General features: G+C 48.5%; 1 protein-coding gene across 3 annotated transcripts in view; it reads right to left on the bottom strand.

Moving 5' to 3' along the window:
* Nucleotides 1-21,705, bottom strand: part of Myo5b (myosin VB) — a 299,803-nt gene that overhangs the window by 41,522 nt on the left and 236,576 nt on the right. For 2 of the 3 annotated variants that reach the window (XM_070029165.1, XM_070029168.1), the window contains exons 20-24: nt 20,122-20,278; nt 18,680-18,919; nt 11,633-11,866; nt 2,097-2,181; nt 538-686 (exon numbers count right to left, since the gene is read on the bottom strand). In XM_070029165.1, coding sequence (XP_069885266.1) covers nt 538-686; nt 2,097-2,181; nt 11,633-11,866; nt 18,680-18,919; nt 20,122-20,278 — 865 coding nt within the window. The remainder of the gene's footprint in view (nt 1-537; nt 687-2,096; nt 2,182-11,632; nt 11,867-18,679; nt 18,920-20,121; nt 20,279-21,705) is intronic. The other variant, XM_070029169.1, reaches the window with a different exon arrangement.

Raw genomic sequence — 21,705 nt, 5'->3', positions numbered from 1 at the left:
GTTCCTACTCAGCTTCTCTTCCTGGTTTCCATGCAATTCATATTGATCTTGCTTGCATATACATGTCTTGAAGGAACTCTTACAGAGCGTAAAGAATGACAAACCCTGCAATACCATGACAACGTGCACATACCCTGCACATATCAGAGATCAGGAGGGGCTCCAAATAGCACCCCTGTTGCAACACAGGATTTTTCCAGAAAGAACAGGAACTGTCTTACATAGTTGCAGTCTCTTTCTCTCTCTAACACACACACACACACACACACACACACACACACACACACGATGGGGTGGGGAAGGAAGGCTTTGGGGGGATTGTCCTTAACTCCCCAAATCTTGCTAAGACCTCTACATTGGGAAGGAACCTTAGGAAGAACCACTTCACTTCACCAGGCTGCTTCCTCATGCACCACATCCACGAGAACGGAGAGTAGGCACCGGCAGTGCCGAGTACATAGCACTGGGCAAGGTTGGACAGCATAAGGGGCTTAAAAGAAGGTGAATGCTGCAGGACAGCAGAACTGCCCTCCTTGCCTTTAGGATGGTCACCTCGTCCCTCAGGTTGTCATATCTCTGCTCCAACCGGGAGTACTCCTTCACGAGGTTCTGGTAGCGGGACCGCTCCTCCTCCAGCTCCTTCTTCATCAGGAGATTCTGCTCCGCAGAGCTCTGAGCACGTTCATCTGGAAGGAGGCAGAGGAAGCCGTGGATTTGCCATCTGTGCAGATCCCCCCACGCACTGCCACGTGCTTCCTGGCTCAGCTCTGGATGTGAAGGCTGTCCACGGCAGGCTCATCCCAGAGACAGCAGAGTCTAGGGTGCTTCTCACCCACTGCCCAGCACAGGGGGAGTTCGTCACTCTGGCCTATGTCTCCAGACAGGGGAGGATGACCCTGCTTTCAGAGAGAGGAAAGTCGGCAACTTGCACGAGAACCCCCAGTTCACACACTTAACTCTCTTGCAACAATTGTCAGCAAGAAGCAGTCCTGACAGAACCAGGCTTTGTTCCGCGCGGCCTTTCCTATTCCTGATCTTTCAGTTTCTTCTAGTGCAGGCAGACTAAAGGAGATTAAGCCGAAAGGCTTATGGGAGGCAGAGTGGGGGGGCGGGGAAGGGGGAGGCAAACCAACAACACAGATGGCTTTTCCCTTGTCAAATCTTACTATTCATAGTAACACACAGGAAATCATTTTAAAGGGCAATTTACAAACAATTTAGGTCTTCAAGATCACTAGCAGGGATGGTGAGGTCACATGGGTCACTTGTCCTGTGACATGGGTTAGGGCTACCTGGTCACTGCTGGACCATGAATAGAAATCTGGTGGCCCCCAGCAGCCTGCCACATGGCAGGTGCCACCTGGGACTGGATGGAAGCCCAGGAGGTGATGGCCACTGAGAGAGGCTGACCTGGAGTCTGGTCCAAGACCTGCTCTTCAGCTAGCATGAATAGCTGCCCTTCCAGGGGGAGGACACAGACACTAGAGATGCTAAGGACAAACGTAAATGCCTCTGGAAATGCTCCATGTGCTGAACACCAGCCTAAGCATTTCATCTGCCTATATCTCCCTCATTCCTTCCACGAAGCCTCTGATGCCTGTCCATTATGCCTGTTCATTTTGTGGGGGTGACCTTGAGGATCTGTTCAAGGTCAAGGGACAGCACACAGCAGCATTACGATGTGAGACCTCCCCCAACCTCAAAAGTGTCTGCTCTCATCAGATCAAAGGTCACAGCTGGGCACTGGGAGCTCAAACTTGTAATCCTAGCTACCAAGGAGGCTGAGATCTGAGGATTATGGTTTAAAGGAAACCCAGGCAGAGAAGTCTGGGAGACTTTCATCTCCAACTAATCAGCAAAAAGCCAGGTGTAGAAGTGTGGCTCAAGTGGTAGAGTGCTTGTTTGAGAAAGCTAAGGAAGGACACAGGCCTTAAGTTCAAGCCCCAGTATCTACCCAGCTTCTCCCCCACATTCCCCCTTCCCCACACCAACTATTCTATTCTTTTTTCCATATCTCCTTTATTAAAACTGCAGCATCTAGGAGTCTTTGAGAAAACCAGCCAGGAAGAAAGGCTAAAACTTGGTAAGGAACTTACCTTTGCTCTGGCTCAGGATTTGGTTATTAAGCTGTTCTTTCTCATCTTTCAAGAGAGCATTTTCTTGCTCCAGGTCTGCAACTCGCTGAAACAGAGCAACACAGAAGAACATCCCACTGTAACGCAAGGCAGAGGAGAGGCTCCTTTTGTCGGGTCTGCATTCCAACTGGCTATGAATAAATTCTCTTCTTAAGGAAAAACAAATCAACCAAAGCTGCTGCTTTCATTGGAGTGGAAAAATTGTAAACAAAACAGAAAAAATCCCATTAAAATAGGACAGATAAGCTCAGTCTGCTTATGCTTATGGTCAGCGAGTATAGAAAGAAAGAAAGAAGGCTCAAAAAAACTCTACCTGCCGCTGCCATGCCCTATTGAAGGGCCCATAGGATAATGGGCTTTAGGGTGCTCACACTTATTTGCCCATCTTGCTGAAACTTGAGCTCTCAAAACTGAGTCAGAAACTCACAATGAACAAAATGATCTCTAGTTTTTACTCCCAGTTATTCCCCTCTTTAAAAATATGTTTTATCGTACTTAAGCAGTTGAACAATGAATGAGCTGTCATTCAACAACGCGCTTTACGAATACGGTGTGTCTTGATCAATGTCACGCCTTTCAACCTTCTCACCCGCCCCTCACAGCCAGCCCTTCCCTCACTTTTCTTCATTGTTAGGACATGTATTGAATTTTTTCTTCCCATTTAACAAAGCAATTTATATATACAATGAATCTTGATCTGTGTCAGTCCTTGAACATTTTCCCCCTACCTCAACCTACCCTTTCCTTTATTTTTCTCAATTCTGAGGCGTATACAACTTATTAGACCAGCACAGTCCAGATTCTGGGAAAGTGAGCAGATTAGCTGTTGACATTCAGACATTAAGCCCACTATGTGGCCTCTGAGTGACACTGCCAAAGAAGTATGTGGTGAATATACTGAGAAAATAAAGAAAAAAGGACCAAGAGAAGGAAATACTAACTAAAGAAAAATCCAGATCTGTTCGAAGAGAAAAAAGGGTTAGAACAGAGTAAAGTTTCTAAAATTTGAAGGTTTTTGCTATTATTGGAGCAAAGTATTTATATGGATTGTAAATAAAGTAATTCAAATGTGCGTCTTAAGAAACCTTGAAATTGGCTGGGAAGGTGGCTCAGTGGTAGAGCGCTTGCCTTGCACGCATGAGGCCCTGGGTTGGATTCCTCAGCACCACATAAGCAGAAAAAGCCGGAAGTGGTGCTGTGGCTCAAGTGGTAAAGTGCTAGCCTTGAGCTGAAGAGCTTAGGGACAGTGTCCAGGCCCAGAGTTCAGGCCCACGACTGACCAAAAAAAAACAAAAAACAAAGAAAGAAACTCTGAAATTATAGGTGGCATAAGGGCTGAAGGGAGGATGTAGTTCTTTTGTAATATGGGAGCTGAACTGCACTCCAGTCACCTTTGCACTTGGAACTCCTGGAGGTTCAATCTGCAGGCAGCTATGGAGGGATTTTCTCCACCAACATCCTTGCTGTTGTGACATCAAAGAGGAAATATTAGGGAGAGAATGGACAGTGCCCGTCCATTTGGGTATCCGGCTTGAACCTGTACTTCCTAGAGCCTTGGCTGAATCATCAGCCCTTACTGTACAACAAAAGCTTGTGATCACACCTAAGTGTGTGGTGTAAGACAAAGATCATGAGCTGTGTAGCCATGCAGATCCTAAGCTCCAGAATCCTCAGTTCCCCACCCTCTGTGGCATGCGCTTGTCATTCTAGCCTACTGGGGAAGCACAATGGCTGGCATGGTGGCATACTCATGCCACTCCCAATGTAGGTAGAGCAGGATTGCAGCTGAGGTGGGTTGAGTATAAAGGAGAGGAGAAAAGTCAAGGGTATGGTCTTGAGGGCATGAAAGTCAGATTATAATCAGCTCCTCTACCTTTGTCCTGGGCTAACTCTGAGCTCCCCCTTGCATCATCACCTGCCTGAGTGCGCCCCATGCCTCTTCCCACCTCTTCCTGCACTCCTGCTTCTCCCTGAGCTTTTCCCTGATTCCTGTGGAAGGCCATAGGGCAGGCCTACTGTTTACTGGTTAGTTTTGTCTCCTTAGATAGCTCTCCCTATTACTTTTCCAAGGAGCCTTTGGGATGATTGGGTTCTCAGTATTTTGTTCTTAGGGGGCCCACATACCCCTCTAAAGGGCCTACACTGATTCATGCATGATGGCTCACCTGCTTAGCCCATACCAGAGGTTTCAATATGCACCACAGGACCATACCCAGCACCAAACGCACGTCCAATGAATAGACGACCACTCCAAATTGAATTAAAGAGTTTGCATTTTCTTCAATAATAAAAAAATAAGGGACTTCTTCCACTTAAAAAAAAGTGTGATCATAGATCTCTAAAACATCTAGACTATATGAACTTATCAAACAAATAATAGCTTAATTTAGAAAGCATACACAATGGAGGAAAAAACACCTTTCAAATGGGTCTAATTTGCTATTACTGCAGTCAGTTCTTCAAGTGGAGAACTTCTTTCCAAGAAGTCACTGAGTATGACTTTGTGAGCACTTGTAAGGCAGCTTGGCAAACAATCAAAATAGCCTTCACTTTCCTACACGAGCCAAGGAAAACTGCAAAGCACAAACAGGAGAAGTCACGTGAGCAGCACGTGAGCCTCCCTCAGTAAGGCCAGGAGCATGCCACCTTCCACCTGCTGTGCCACATCTGGAGGCCCCACGGAGAGCAAGGCCGGACCCTCTGCATTCTCCAGTCCTCTGGAAGGTTCCAAAAGGCTTTGAGGTAAGCTGACTTTACCCCTAGGACAAGACTTTACTTCCCTTCAGTTGTCCTCTGAAGAGCCATACAGCTCACAGAGCAGGGCCTCCAAGACACATCGCCATCTTTCCTCTTCCTCCTCTTACACTGTCACTGTCTCTCTGAAAATGAACACGCTATTGCGCCAGTGCTGAGTTCCAGTCATTACCACTAGGTGAGGCCTGGGGTCTCCACTGCAGCCTCAGATCAGGTAACTTAACTATAACAACACTCCACCTCAAATCCCAGCCAGTTAACACTTCTGAGCCCCTTTTGTTCCCTTCTGGGGGAGCTCCCTCTCTGGGGCTTTGATTGTGACTGTAGGCCTCCTGTGAACTTGGCTTTGTTATTCTAAGCCATACATCAAAGCAGCAGGCAGAAGATCTGTTTTTCTTGCTGCCTGAAAAAAAGTCAGTGAAGTCTGCGGCCTGGGCTGTGGATCCCTAGTGAGTCCCAGGGAGGGAGAGTTCCACATTCAGCTCCATGCCCCAGGGAGGGCCGAAAAAGCTCTGTGAGTTCTATTTCCCTACGGGCTGGCCATCCCCAGTCCTCCCAACTGCCTAGCACATGCAGTTTGTTGGAAGGCATGGTGGGGACAAACTTCTGCAGCCAAATGGCTCCCTTTTATCCCTCACAAGGGATGCAGAGCACAGTGAGAGACGCTTTAGCAACACAGAACTGGCAAGTACAACCTCCAGAGTGTGACAAGAACTATTTATGCACAGGCTTCAGGACTCATTAAGCACCATGCAGAGGCAGCCTGCCTGGAGGAGGAGGCTTTGAACTCTTGTGTCACTATTATTTGGAGTGTTTCTTACTTTTAAAGGTTATTTGGGACAGATCATCAGAACCAACACTTGGAGAGGGGCAGGAATTCTGGAACTAGTCAGTAAATTAACAAACAGATATCCTGGCATCTGAAGAGCTTCCTTTGCTAATGCTGTTTTAGGGGTACAAATGTAGCTATGGGCCTTTCATCTTTGTTCTTTCAAATTGGCTATTGGCATTGCAAAAAGAGCCAGCTGTGAGGTTTCTAGTAGAAAACCAATGGTAAACTGGTTGGACGGGGCCTATTAGAAAGGTTCATCTGTCATCCTAACTGTGCCTACACCCAGGTAATAGGAATTTGGAAGCATAGTGCTTGGTAAAGACATGTCCAGGTGGGCAAAGTCTTGTGAAAGATTGTGTGCCCATTCTCTGAGAACAGGCAAACAAGCACAGATGCTCTATATTAATGGGATGTTCAGTTATTTCATCATTGGGAAATGGCACTAAGCAGAGAGCAGAGAGAAGCAGAAAAACAAGAGCAGACACAAAGTATCAAGAATGGTACAGAATTAAAATGTGAGCTGACCTGGAATGCTTGGCTCTGTTAGTCACCTACATAAGTTAGAGAAGCAACGCCCAGCGTAACCACTCTCTACCTGCTCTAGGGAAGGGAAGCATCTGGCCCATCAGAAGCACCAGGAAGGACAGGCAGGCAGCACCATGGGAACTAGGATGTAGCGCTCAGGGCCACAGAGAGACTACAGTCCAGTTGAGGACATTGTAAGCTCATCTTTATTGAGCTCTTACTATATACCTATCCCAGACATTACAACAATTTTAAGGGTAGGTACAATCAATATTTGCTTTTATGAAAATGAAGGTACAGCTAAGTTAGACAACTTGCCGAAGGCCACACTGTCTGGCAGGGATATATTTGGGCTTTGCCCTGAGCAGTCTTTGTGCAGCCCACCTTCTGAACTTTGATGCCAACAAGTTCCTGACAGTTCTAATGACAGACATAGGAAAAGCAGCAATGAAAGATCTAGAATGGGCTTTTTATAAGTGATTGCTGTCCAAAGCCAGGGCTGTAGGAAGGAGGGAACCTGAGAGGTTCCGGGAAGAAGCGGGTGTCTGAGCTGAGTAAAACTTGTGATTCAGAGGACATTGGGAGTAAGTTCCAAGCTTGAAGGTACAGTGCAACGAAGCCAACAGAAGGAAAAGCACACAAAAAAGAGACAGCAGAACAAGAATCACTTGGGAGCCAAGGCTTTGTGAAGAATGAGTATTAAGCAAAGGCAGAACAACAGCATCTCAGGAAGATGCTTGGCTAGTATGGAGGAGGAACAGAAAAAGACAGAGGACTGGTGTCAGCGAAGTCCTATATCTTTTCCTTGGAAAAAACCCCCATATTCTTGCACCCAGGAGGTCTTCTTCGCAGAGGCATGCAACTGCTGTACTCTGAGCTGGACATGATAGTCCACTTCCTATCTGTCCCCACCTGCCCCCTGCAGACATTTACAAGCCTGACCTTTAGCTTGGACAACTCTAGTCTGCAGAATCTTAAAGGGCTATTAGCCATACACTAAGAGAAAGTCTGCCTTTCAAGTGAGCTCAGCTTTCTTTTATGAAACTAAGACATAAAATGATAAAAGTTAGAAGTCAACATCCTTTGACTTTTGAGGCAACTGTAAAACAATGAATAGAACTCCTAGCTCCAAAATGTTCCAGGAAATGTGTTTCAATTCATCTCTTCCCTCTCCCTCCACCCAAGCTCACAGAGCCATCCATGCTGAAGACATTGTTCAGCTCTGGAAATCTCAAGGGTAATGCTGCCCTTGAGGTCAGGAGGTGCTTCCTGATCTGCCCCACTGCCTCTCAACCTGCCCTCATCCCCTCTGCCTTCCTTATACCCTTCTTCCACCTCTGCACCCAGAACTCCTCATAATCCAACCTCTCATCTCTCCCAAGATGTTCTCAGAGAGAACACCTCTGGCCATGGCCATCACAAATAAAACACACACACACACACACACACACACACACACACACACACACACACACACACACACACACACACACACACACACACACACACACACACACACACACACACACACACACACACACACACACACACACACACACACACACACACACCCATCATAGGACATTCTCTACCATCTTTAAGGTGCTTTTCCTTTATAGCACATGATAGAAAATCTGTTTGAGTTCTAGCTCTACCTTTTGTTCCCTAAATACAAAAAGGACTCTTTGATGGTTTACTTTGATTCCAGTGTATCAACAGTACCTGGCAAATGTAGAGATGCTCAATAAACAGTTTCTCTATGAAAGATGGTATATCCTGCAGTGAGACAATCTTCCATAGAGACGAGGTAGGGGCCCCTTCCAATAACCACTATCCTGAGCTGAGAGAGGCACAACTTTGAATCTTATCTGGCACAAGAATCCCTGTCCTGCACCTTGCGATGGCTCCACACACAGCCACATCTCTCTGCTTCTATTTGGAAAACCCTCAGACCTTCCCACTGAACGACTCAAGGGAACCAATCAGTGATAATAGCTGTGTGAGTCGTGACAAAACAACGGCTCAACTCCACCAGCCTGAGTGCTCATAGCTCAGGGCCTAACAAGTCTCACGAGACTGGGGACCTGCGTTAGCCACCCACCAACTTTCAGGACAGTTGTGGATACAGAGCTATTTCCTCCATGCTAAGGGAGCCCCTGGAAGATACCTCGTTTCTACTAGGAACACCGGACAGCACAGCCTACAGAAGAGCTCAGCTGCACAACAGCACCCGGCAGAGGGCCTGCTGTGGCTTGAAGAAGGAACAAAAGGAAGAAGGTAAAGGCCCAGGGAAGGACGAAGTAAGACACCAAGGTTCTGTTCCCCTTTCATAGAAAAGGCTGTGGCGAGGGTGTAACGGGGCTACCCTGAGCTCTGGTAACACAAAGAATTCTTGGTCCCCACGGAGCAGGACAAAAGTCATCACGAGTGGCAGCCCAGAGGGTTCCAGGATGTCAGTTCCAATACAACATTCGCCGCTTCTGTCGACAGAAACATCAAACTCATTAATTAAACACCTAGCAGCAGTCGGCTTCCTCTCTGCGCTTTGCTGGGCTCATCAATCTCGCTCAGTGCAGAGCAGGCCCCTGGACACATCCAGCAAGAAACCAACTGTCTGAGTATTCAGCATTTGTTAAGAGGGGACAGGGCGCCTTTGCTAAACATTAACCCTTGGCTAGGCACAGAGACTCAAACAGGGAGAACCAGCCAATCTCTCCACTTTCTTTTAATTACCAGAACAAAAAGCTCTCTATAGATCCAGAGAAGGAAGAATGCTTATTTCTACTTTTTCCTTTAGTTTTTTTTCCTGGAAAGAGTGGACAAATGGAACAACTTGTGCCAGTATCTTCTGAGTGTTACTAAGTTATATTTGCTTCTGATCTGGGGTCTCTGCTTTGCTTCTGCTCCCACTGGTCCCCTTCTTTGCAGTGTCCTTAACTTTCCCTTGTCAGTTCTGAGTTCTAATTTTACTTAAGACCTAGCTAGGCCAACACACTCCTAGGAAATAGTATCTATCTATCTATAAAAAATATAAAATATATATACCTATATGTATATGTTATACATATGTATATATACATATAGGCATATATATTTATATATATACACATATACATGAATGTATACATATATGTATATAAATTTATACATATATATTTAAATCTATCTATCTATCTAAACACTAAATGAGAAGAGGAGCCCTCTTCTCTATTTAGTCTTCCAAGGAAGATTTCCATATGATAAAAATCTTCTTTGGCCAGAGACTGGAGTATTTCTTAAAAAATCTTTGGAGTCCCCAAATACAATGCTCCATAGGAGACAGAATAGAGGCTAGGGTTGGGGGGTGAGGCATGTGCTATCTTGGGGGCAGAGTGTAGAAGTCCCCTGGTTTTGTGGACTTCCCAGATGCAAGGAGATATCTCCCCCCCCCCAGGGTCACCAACCTCAAATTTCCTGTTGCAGATTTTTGTTGATAGTGCTAGGGATTGAACTCAGGGCCTGTGTTCTAATACTGAGTTACAGAGTTACATACAACTCTAGGCTCCAATTCTTATCTAAACCTCTTTTTTCTGCATTAATTAATTTATTTATTTTTGTGCCAGTCCTGGTTCTTGAACTCAGGGTCCTGGGCACTGTCTGTGAGCTTTTTTTTTTTTTTTTTTTGCTTGAGGATCTACTTCTACTTCCAGTTTTTTGGTGGCTAATTAGAGATAAAAAGTCTTACAGAATTTTTTGTCAAGGCTAGCTTTGAACCCACGATCCTCAGAACTCTGTTTCCTGAGTAGCTATGATTACAAGCATGCGCTACCAGCACTCAGCTACTTTCTTGTTTTTATAATCACATGGAAAGATCAGCATCTATCTATCTGCTCTGGGGATCAACTGAACACAGGCAGAACCTCCCCCATCCCGCTGATTGTAGGTTCTGAGTTTGTAGCTGTATGTTGACAGGAGTTTCCTCATACCACATGCTTCACCTGAAGAATGAAGTCCATTTCAGGCTTCATGGGGTCAGTGCTCCTGGTGGGTGTTTTACCCAGACAGGGCATCTCACGTTTCTCAAAGCAAACTGTCAGGAAGGTGGCCTTTTCTATGCCAGGCTGCCTATACTGGGAAGTCCCACCTCTAACCATCCCTGGGATGTCGCTGGAGTGGGAACATTATGTATAAAAGCTCAGCCCTAGCTGACTCAGCAGGCTTTCGTCTCAAATGGCATAGGAGGAGGTGTGTGTGGGGTCTACCTGGTTCCCAGTTGCAAGGACTGAGGCCAGAAGAAAGCAGGACAGCAGAATAGCAAAGGATTACCAAACAGGGCTGAGGTCCTTGATTCCTTCTAGAAGCCAGTGTAAACTCTGTGATGCCAACTGTGGCAGAGATGGTCGGGACCAACTTTTATGACACACACACACACACACACACACACACACACACACACACACACACACACACACACACACACACACACACACACACACACACACACACACACACACACACACACACACACACACACACACACACACACACACACACACACACACACACACACACACACACACACACACACGCAGTGAGATTCCTGCACTTGTTTACTACCATGACAGGACCAGAAGGAGGGGTGCTATTCCAATGTCTGTCCCCAGGGCTCTTTATTTTGTGCCAGCTTTCAGTCTGCCTCAAATTCAGAGCTGTTTTTCCAATATCACAACCACTCAATCTCTTTCTTACGTACTTTACGCATTCTGACTCCCTAGTGAGGGATGGATACTCAGCACACGGGTGATGTGTTACTTTCCCCATGGCCTGTGGCTCACGAGAGCAGCAGTATCCTGAGTCCATGGAGGCTCTCCAGGGCTCTCCAGGAAGACTTGCCTGGTTGGAATGGCTAGTTAAGAAGGATAGGAAATCTTGTTTCATGGGGTGATAGTAGGCCTATGGACCAGAGTGGGTGAACAGGCTGGAATCAGAAACATACACTTGGCAAAATCACAGGGTGATTTATGGATGGGTAGCAACATCTAGAAGCTGGCCTTTGCCCCAGAACAGTCACTATTTCCATATCACACCTTTCACCAACAAGGACTAGGGCTGCAAGCTGAGTGGAGACTCACTCCAGACTAAGAGAGATGTGCAAAGATGTCTTTGAGTGTTCTCCCAAGGCAAGTCATGGTATCTAGCCAATGACAGACACTTCAATTAAGTGGACACCTGCTGTGTGGCATAACCATTCTCTAGGTACAGGAGAGTTGGTTTATGGGTATGAAACACCCCCCCCACACACACACAATAAAAAGTCCAGGGCAGTCTTCCAGCTTGAAGAAGTCATCCCTGGGTGAAGCTCCATCAGCAGCCCATGGCCAGCTGCGCCCCTCCGGGTCCTGCATACCTTTCTCAGCTCGTCCTTCTCCCTGCTGTGGGTGTCCTCCAGGACCCTGCGCTCCGAGTGGGCCTTCTGCAGCTCAGTGCGCAGGCTCTGTACTTCCTCCTGAAGCTGCAGGCTGGTGTCGGCCTCCTGGCTCTGCTGGTAATGGGCCAGCTCTCTCTTCAGCCTCTCTACCTCCATGGTGTGTATGGAAGTGACTGCAGACAGCTGCTCCGACAGGGTCTTAAACTCCTTGTTCTGCAGAGAACAACATCAATAAGGGAGAAGTAAGAAAAAGGTGAGATACGGAGGTGACTAGGCCAGGAAAAAAGCATGAAGGCCACCCAGAAAGAATTTCCAAGGTAGAATGAAACCTCACCAATCAATATAGGCCCAAGGGCTCTCCTGCCATCTCCAAAACTAACCTCTATCATGAACCTAGAAGTAGAGGAAGGAGAGAAACAGCAATTCCATAGACCAAGTTGTTTATGAGCACTCCTAGAACTGGCACTGGCTGGCAGCAGCTTCCTTTCTGGGTTGGGTAGAAACACAGAAACTGACGTGATGCTGATGCTGCCTTACCATCCGGCTTACTGATCTGTGTTCTCGGCTTTTTAGGGTTCTCTGCCCTTTCACACTGAGTGCTCCCACCCTTGAACTTGCTGGCACAAGTTGCTGCAACCTACTTCCTGGCTCAGAGACAACAGGTCCCTTCAGTCTCCTCTCACCCGAGGGTACCTTCCACAGAGCCTGGAGCTCTCTAGCCACCTGTCAGTTTACTCTGTGAGACTCTGACTTGGGAGAATGACATATAGCAGAGTCCACCCCACTGTGTCCCTCCAACTGGGTACCCAGCCACCAGGGCACCCAATGGATTCCTCTGTGTGCCTTGGGCTCTGAGAATCTAGTGCCAGGGCCAGCTGCAGCCCAACAAATACCAGAGTGGAAGAAGTGCCAGGCAGAAGTGGTGAGTGGGGAGAAGTGGAGAAGAGGAAGCTCTCCAGGTAAGTCAGCCTGCGTTAAATAATGATCGATTGCTCGCCATCACTGTGCTCTGCGAGAGCTCTAAGGAGAGCAGAGCTAGTGGCTGAAATGCCAATATGCGAGGACACTAGGAATCAATGATTAATTCAGTCAGACATTCAGCTCCACAGAAAGTCCTGAGAAGCGATCAGGGAAAGCTAGTGGACCACACACTACTGTGCAGTCCACAGGCCCTCATGCTGGTGCCCCAGGAAGTGTGCACACAGTGCGTTTCCTGTGGGGATTCGGCCCGACGAGATTCCCCCCCACCCCACAATAATCTATTGAAGACCAGTATCTTTCTGAACTGCCCACCTGGGTCTGGGTCTCCTCCAGAGGCTGAAGGTTTCTGCACAGGGGTGAGGTGTGCAGGGCTAGCTTTATGCTTCTAACTTTATGTCTGCTTAGCTGCCATAACCTGGATCAGATCACTAGGCGTGGAGAGGAAAAGTGGGCTGGAGACCCTAGGCAGAGTTGGTGATGGAGAGACACATGCATGGTTGTGCCATAGAGAGACAGGGGGCTCAAGCATGTCTAGTCCTACCATGGATAAAGACAAGACTCGGGGTGTTGATAACAATGTTTGATGCTCCGGGAGGCCCTGTATTCCTGATCCTGACACTGCTGGAGAGCAGGTACAAGGAAGAGGGGAGGTGAGAGTGGTTGAAGTTGGCCCTGTGCTTGAGCGCAGCTCTGTCCTTGATCCCTGTGTGCACACCTGATCCAGGCACCAGCCTCTGTGTCCCAGCTCTGTCCTGTCCACTCCCACCCTGAGCGCTGGCATCAGGATGTGGTTATATAGTCTACTTAGTTTGGTTCCTGTCACCCGGTAAGTGCTAAATAACCAGTGCTCCTCACTGGCCAGAGCCTTTGAGGGAGTTCCTTGGAGAGCTGCTCAGAGCCTCTGCTTGCTGCTTGTAGTTGGCTGGGGACAATCATCACAGCAGAGCCTGAGACACTCCTGACCCATCACCATTGCCATCCAAACCGTTCTTGAGGCTTCCAGCACCTGTACATTTTGTGGTCAGGACATGTGACTTTAGAAAGGAAGTCCCAGTAGGCTCGTCCTTACCCCTCTAGGTGCCATGGTTGTGCAGGTGAACCTGTTGCAGGGGATGGCTCTGGGCAATGGAAACGCTCCTTGGGTTCAGGATAAACATGTCCTGCTGCCCTGGACAGGGTCACATGCAGACCCAGCCAGGTCTGTCCTGTAGCAAGCGAAGGCCTTTTCCTGACATAGGGAGCTGGTACACCCTGGGCAAAGGCCTAGAGAATTCAAGACAGGCTTGTGTCCATTCCCCCCACCCTTACCCCCTTGGACTCTTCCCACATCTTGAACATGCTTGCCCTGCCTCTATCACTGAGGAGCACAGACTGCCCTCCATGGGCAATAAGGAGCCAATCTGGGAATGTGGGACTCTGAGCTTTGCTATAAGCTCACCGAAGGCCCGATCTCATCTATCTTCAACATGCAAAGCCAGCCAGCTACCTCTTCCTCCACGCACTGATTACAAGCATCCGTGGCCTGTGCAGCACCTTTGTAAAACCAGAAAAAGTGCCAGGGTGGACAGGGATAAACTTGTTTTCCCTATAAGTGGAGACACTCTAGGGTGCCCAGCAGAGAACAAAAGACACCCCTTCTTCTTGGTCAGAGCAGTGGCTGGATTTCAGCTGCACTCTCCTCTGCAGCCACACTCTCTTGCTCTGTGTTCAGCCAACAGAACGGGACACAGAGGCGTCCAGGCAGTGCTGCAGAGGCCCTGGGGCTGGTGGGGCCGGTGGGGCCAGGCCGCACGGGGGGAACGAGCACGTCTTGCACACGCTACACTGTAGTGTGTGCTTATGTGCATCACCTCGGTCTTGCCTCACAGAAATTCTTTCAGTAAGGATGACTGATAGCTCCCCTATTTCACCGCTGAGGAAGTGGAGGCCTGAAGAGTCTAGAACGCTGTAAGTTGTAACATGCTACCTTCCAAATGTGGGGGAGAAGGATATTTGTTGTTGTTGTTGTTTTCCCTCCCAAGTAAGTCATCACTATAAAGCCCAGATTGGCCTTGAACTTTTAATCATCCTGCCTCAGCCTCCCAAATACTACACTACAGGTGTATGGTACAATGCCCATCTTGTATGGGTGTTCTTAGTCATAAAATATTGACTAAGTTAAGTGTGTGTCTCTTACATATATTGTGAACAAATTGATTTAAAGGGCAGTGACTCAAATCTGTTGATTTGGATTATATTTGTCAGATAAAATGTACTTAAATGCAATTTTATATTCACAAAAGCCTAAGAAGCAGATTCCCATTATTAAAAAAAATAGAATTCTAACAATGGGCCAAGTCACTCTCCACATGTGTCTGAATAAAGCTAGACTGGCAAAGGGCTCATGGGCTCCATTATTTTGGCTGAATAATGTCAAACCCAACAGAGCAACACCAGGGATACTGAAAGGAATGGTCCCTGGTCCTGTCCCTGCATTTCCCACTGGAGGGTACTGAAGATGGCTCTGTGCAGGACATGGCAGTGTCACAGCACCAGGGACAGCTTTGTTCCTCCTAAACCATAACCTTCAAGTGACCTTGTCTTCCTCTCTGTTGTTTGCTTGGCAACCTGGTGTCAAGCAGCTTTTCCTCTGGTTGTGGGTAGCCAGATATAAATTTGGGGTGTACAGCTTGATTTGACTTCCATTTCTTCCCTTCCTGACCTCATGGTAGCAGGGGTGCTTTTACAGGATTCCCTACTTCCAGTCACTGAACTGCAACCCAGGCTGGGACTTAGCTCATTGCCCTATGCTACTCTGACAAGTGTTTTGGGACAACTTTTGCCTCTGGCATGGTTGGCTCATAATGTGTTTTCCTTTTGGCTTAAGAATCTTGTATGTCAAGAGAACAGCTGGATTATCACCAGGAATGACAAGGAAGAAAGAAATCCACTGGTGTCTGTGTCGCAGGTAGGCCCCAGCTGCCAGGAGACAACAGGAAGACCCGCAGCTCTGCAGTGTAGTGGGGAAGGATCTTGCACTCCTCCCCCAACAGAGAGTCACACATGTCCTGCGGGCCCAAAGACATGCTCCTTGCATAAGCCCAAACTCAAACCAAGGTTAGAGTCTTGAGAAATGTGACCCACCTGTCCCAAGAGTCTCCCAATGGGCAGAGACCTAACAATCTGGTCAGGCGTGATAGCACATCAACCTGAAAGCAACCTGACAAGTGTCAGTCTCAGCTGGACCAGCAGTGTGCCCTTGGACAGGCTACTTATCCTCTTTCTCAGTGTCCTCATCTTCAAAATGGCTAAAATATTAATATTCATCTCCTAGGGTGGTGGTAAGGCTGCAAAGAGTTCACATATGAGAATAATCTAGCACACAGTAAGGCCGCATGGGGAAGGGTGGTAGAGAGCAAGATCTCATGGGCCCTGTGATCATCCGCTGTGTGCTGGGCACCTTGCCCAGGGTGGTGACACCTGCTGATGCACCCAGATGTTTGCCAAGCAGGAAGCTTAAGGCAAAAAGCTATGGTTAAAAATAGGCCTTTCAAATCGGCTCCTTTTTTTATGTTCCAGCATATGGATTGTGAAGCACTAGTTTATTTTTATCCTTTGGAAATCACTTCTGACGCACCCTGCACAAAACCCAGGGCTGGGGCAGAGCTATGACCAAAGCTTCCTTAGTCCTGGGAGGTTAGCTGGCTGTGTCTACACGATACCTTTCTTGGACAGCCATCAACAGTCCTATAGTAGCAATAAAGACCTTGGCAGTCGGTCTTTGTGTGTTTCAAAGGCCCAGTGCCTGAGAACAGACTTCTTCCTCTCTCCCTTCCTTTCTGATGTAACATCTCACTAGAGCTGACCAGCGGCCAGGGTCTAGCAAGGGCTGAGCATCTCTCCGCAGCAGGACTTTCACCCTGGAGAATTCACACAGAGAATACATCCAAGGTAGCAGCTCCTCTCAGAACGCTTGGTCTCTCCCAAGAACAGAGAGGAGGGACATTCCACCGTCATCCATACCCTACCCTGGGGCTCTTGTTCAGAGTAGTTGATTTAGGTATAACATGGCTCATTTATTTTCCTGTCTTGTTGGGGTCATGAGAAGCTTTACAAACATCCAGCAAAAAATTGTACAACAAAACCACATGACTTCCAAGGCCCTGCATGGCAGCCCTACCTCCGAGTTTCTTTCTTCATTTGTACCCCAGTATGGCCTTTGTTGTGTTCTTTTCCAATCTCCCCTCTTGGCTCAGGAGGTCCCTAAAGCCCCTATGGGGCAATGCAGGAGTTACCTGGGCATCCTGCCTGAGTCAGGCAGGCCACAGTGAGCCTCTTTTCCACTCAGCAGTGACAACTCACATGTTAGACATGTTTGGGATCGGAAGTCCAGCATTATCCTCATTCCTGTGGGACCCAAGTTCTAGCATTTTTGAATTCTGTGGCATTGGCCAAGCTACTTGAAGTCCTTGATCCACAATTTCCTCTCCCCTAAGATGACCGCGGGAAGTCACGGGGCTTGGTATAAGATGGTCACTCAGAAATCACAATGGGAATTCAGGTTATTGGCTTCACTGTATTAAGATCCATGAGACTCTTATCTCCAGTTAACTACCCCAAAGCCAGAAGTGGAGGTGTGGCTCAAGTGGTAGAATGCTAGACTTGAGCAAGTAAGCTCAAGGACAACACCCAGGCCCTGAGTTCAAGCCCTGGGACTGGCACACCCCTCCTTAATACAGCATCTAATGCATCTAATGCCAATTATGTGCCAGGAGCCTCATAATACCTACAACCACCAGGCACCAAACAACAGTCTTCTGAGGGGAGGAAGGACTGGCCACTGGGGCCGCTTGTGAGTGGGTGTCTGGGTGGGTAAGACTTGTTTTTTTTTTGTTGCTGTTGGTTGGTTGGGGCCTGAACTCAGGGCCTGGGTGCTGTCCCTCAGCTCTTCAGCTCAAGGCTAGCACTCTACCACTTGAGCCACAGCACCACTTCCGGCTTTTTCTGCTTATGTGGTGTTGAGGAATTGAACCCAGGGCCTCATGCATGCAAGGCGAGCAGTCTACCACTGAGCCACCTTCCCAGCCCGAGACTTGTCTTTCAACATGGATTCTAGGCCAGGTCTGTCTGACTGCCCAGAAGGAGCTAGGTCCTATGCTTGCCTTGAACCCCTGTAGTACCTTATACAGCACATTCCACCCCCCCCCCCATCCAGGGGCTTAGTCACTGACTTGTTGATTGTTTGAGAGGCTGATACGGAAAGGCAGCCAGGCAAATGGGGGGAAAAGCTTAAGTATCCTATGGTTAGTATTCCCTGACTTATGTACCAAGTCTTCTTGGTTTCTCATGTGTAAGGTTTACTCATGGGCCGTTGCACACACCCAGAGGAAGGGTCAGCACAGCGTGGGCACAATAGGACAGTCAATAAGCACCAGCTACACCACACTACCTCTGCAGGGCCAGGCGGACAGGCCCTGGCACTCTAACTGTTCTCTATTGCTCTGTAACGAATCACCACTAGGTTAGTGGCCCAAAACAACACAAATGTACAGTTCTGGAGGGCAGAAGTCTAAAAGTAGTCAACAAGGCTTCCATCCTTCTGGACCCTCGAGGGGCGAATCTGTTCTCTTGCCTTTCCCAGCTTCCTCGGGCTGCCTAACTGCCGTGGCTCATGAGCCCACAACCCTCCCAACTGTGATTCTGTCTTCAGATCTCCTCCCCGGAATCTCACTGTCCAGCTTTCCCCTCATGAAGACCCATGATTCCACAAGACCTGCCTGGACAGTCTAGGATCATCTTCCCATCTCCAGATCCCAACTCCCATTTGCCAAGCCCCTTTCAGCACATGAGGTAACACATTCACAGACCCGCAAGTACAGGTCATGGGTGCTTTTGGGGAGGAGACACTGTTCCTATGCTTGCTGAGTGGAGCAACACTCCAGGGACTGCTATGTTCCCTTGGGTCTCTAGTACCTTCAGTTCCCTGAGGAAGTTGTGGTCTCTCTCAAGCATTCTCTTGGTATCCCAGAAACCCCAGTACCTGGTTAGGGAGCTCCTGGCACTGACCTGGTCATCGATCTTCCGCTGCAGCTGGACCACCTTGTTCTCCATGCCCACGTTGAGGCGTTTCAGGTGCTCTGCAGAGCGGGCCTCAATCTTGAGGGCCTTTAGCTCCTGCTTGGCTTTGAGCCTGCGGAAGGCGCACTGGATGATGATGGCTGCATCCCGCTGCTGCTGGAAACGCCTACGCGCCATCCAGCCCCGGATGTATTTCTGGATGATGGTGGCCCTGTGCTGTATGAGGACCTGGCAGGAGACACAGTGTGGATTTGCAGTGAAGTGCACATAACCCGTCAGTGACAGCTCAGGTTGGCCTTGGTTTTAGACAGAAAATGTGTATTCTCTCAATATTTGAGGCGTCAGTGGGTGTTTACGAACAGATTTTAGCCAGGTTCTTCCCTTTTAGGAAAGCACCTGTTAAATTTGTGTTTTCTTTTTGTTGTAATGGCTAGGGGAAACTAGAATCTCAAAACCTCAGCGGTATAGGGACCTAGTGGTTATCCTATTTATCTCCGTTTGACAAATAAGGTACCTGTCCTAGTGTTGGGGAGCTGCAGGATTTTGCTATTAAGTTAAAAACCACTTCAGAAATAAAAAAAAAAACATCATTTGTGTCCTTGCCTTAATGCCCTGAACAATCAATGCTGTGCAATGGACCCAAAAACAGGCCTTGAGATTAGCAGTGTCACTGTTAGGAGACTAAGAGCAGACTATCACACCTAGAGTTGGTTCCTTGCGCATGCTGCCCCCTGCTGGTTGCCTCAAAAATGTCAACTGCTCATTTTATAGGGGTATCACACAAGTAATCGCTAACCTATCAAGAAATTCACAGAACCTCCACTTTCTGAGCCGGGATAGTCCGTAGTTTATCAATATGTGTCCCACCCTGATGCCTGACTACATTCGTTTTCTTCATCATCAAGGTGGGGCTTTAAACTTCTATTATTTAGAAAAGTCACATCTTCTGTGATCATAAAAGAGGTGGATGTTTGCTTTAAGAGAACAAGTATCGAACACATGTCCTCCCAACTCAACTTTCAAGTTGGCATTGTGCTTCAGTCCCACAGGGCTACTTGAACACGTCCTGATGTAGGGCGGCTGCCTGGGCAAGGCTTTCAGCTTCCGTGGAACGATGCAAAAGGAAACAGCAGAGAGCAATTAGGGTCCTTCTCCTGACCTCATTTCACAGGATCTCACATCCTTCATCTCCTTAAGGAAAGCGTGGACATGCAGAAGCCTGGTACTGCCCTTGCTCTCAAGACTGAACCAGGCTGGGTCATCAGGCCCTGCTGCTGTCCGACATGTACCTTCAGGCACGTGATTCCGCTTCTCAGGACAGCTCAAGTGTCAAAAGGTATACAGTAATATACATCCTCCTTTCCTCAAGGGACTGGGAAGTACTCAGACTGAGAGTCTGCAACTGTGAGGTCCTCATGGTGCCTACTCACCTGGTGGTAGGTTCTGCGCACGAACATGGCCCGAGCAAAGGCCTGGATGACAACAACAGCCCTGCGGACCCTCTGGTAGGCCTGGCGGGCCCTCTGCATGCGGTACTGTTTCTGGAACACCACGGCAGCCCGGGTCCTCCGCAGGTGTTCAGCCAGCCTGGGGACAGGAAGTCATGGGTGGCAGTAAAAAGAAAGCATTGGCCAGTTGGTAGAAGACCCTGAGTTGTCCAAGGTGCAAGTCCCTCCCTCTATGGCCCCATCTGGACACCAGTGGCCACCCTTACTGCCCTGTAGCAGTGTCTCAGGTACCTGAAGTGTGGGTTCAGAGCAGCAGAGTCAGCTGTCCCAATGTGGACCCGGCAGTTTTTCTACTGGTACCAACCTAGGTCTGATCCTCCATGACCTCTTCCTGTTTCCTGTGCCTGGGCACCTCTTCTATGGCTCCTGAACTCTTTCTACCCTTCACCTGACAGAAGTGCCATCTGACTCTCTGTGACTCATCAGGTGCAGATGCCGGGGCTGTGTAGTTCAGGGCTCAGCAGCACAAAGTGGGTAAAGTTTGCTCAATGACTGAAACATGCTGGCTCAAGGACCCCATGGATCCCTCAGTTTTCTCACTTCCTGAGACCTTTCTGCCTGAAGGAGAGCATCTCTTTCCTTTAATTTCTGCATTCCCTACTTCACCTCTCCCCAGTGAGGCACAACAGATGGAAAAGTCGTACTCCTCTTAAGGGCCTCATGGCTTCCAGGGCATATAGCCCTTGGAAGTCATTTAACGCAGCCTTGAGAGAGGAGGTGACCCGCTGAGGCCACCTTCCATTACTGGCTGAGATGCCTTCCTCACACCTGGATCCTGCCTACCTGCTGGGTTTCGCACCCCCTCCCTTCAGGAAGAACCCCGCCTAGCTCTGCTGCACCCTCAACTTGAGCCCTCTCAAGTCCCATTTGCCGATGGTGTGACTAACTTAGCAAGGACTATGGAGATCACTCTGTGGCCAGTCCTGTCTTCTCTGCTCCTGGGCTGCTTCCCACGGTTCGGAGGTAACGAATGACACTCACCATCTCCGCTCACATGTGGGTAAAAGGCTCATGGCAGGCACACATGCGAGGAGGTTCCAGCCCCTACTTTTACCTTACGGAGGAGGTCTGCTCTGAGCTTGGAACCCAGGGGTGTTCATTTGCTCCTTCTAACCCTAGGAGAAATGGCTCAGCGGCCATCTGTGAAACTTTGGTTCCAAAACACAAGACTTGATGGCAATTCTTGTCATTATTGTCACTTCTCCAAGGAAAGCCCCATCTGGAGAGGGCTTTGGCCGTGAATGAGGGCTGGGCCCCCACCTGATGAGCCATGTAGAGAGCTGAAGGGCATCTCATCAGAGGCCATGGCTCCCACACCCGCCTCAGTGGAGATGGAGCCTGAGCTCTTACATTGCATCAGCCCAGGGACACCTTCCTCTGCATGGAGTGGGGGGGAAGGAAGCCAACGGGCATCCTAGATTCACTGCAAGATAGACAATGTAGCGGGACAAAGTAGACCCTCTCTGCTGGCTCAGGTAGAACTCCATAAAGATATTCCTAGACCTT

This window comes from Dipodomys merriami, unplaced genomic scaffold, assembly GCF_024711535.1.
Source record: "Dipodomys merriami isolate MVZ:Mamm:240054 unplaced genomic scaffold, mDipMer1.0.p SCAF_2, whole genome shotgun sequence".
In the NCBI taxonomy this organism is placed as follows: Eukaryota; Metazoa; Chordata; class Mammalia; order Rodentia; family Heteromyidae; genus Dipodomys; species Dipodomys merriami.
Note: the sequence above shows the minus strand (reverse complement) of the source record. Positions and strands in the feature narration are given on the sequence as shown.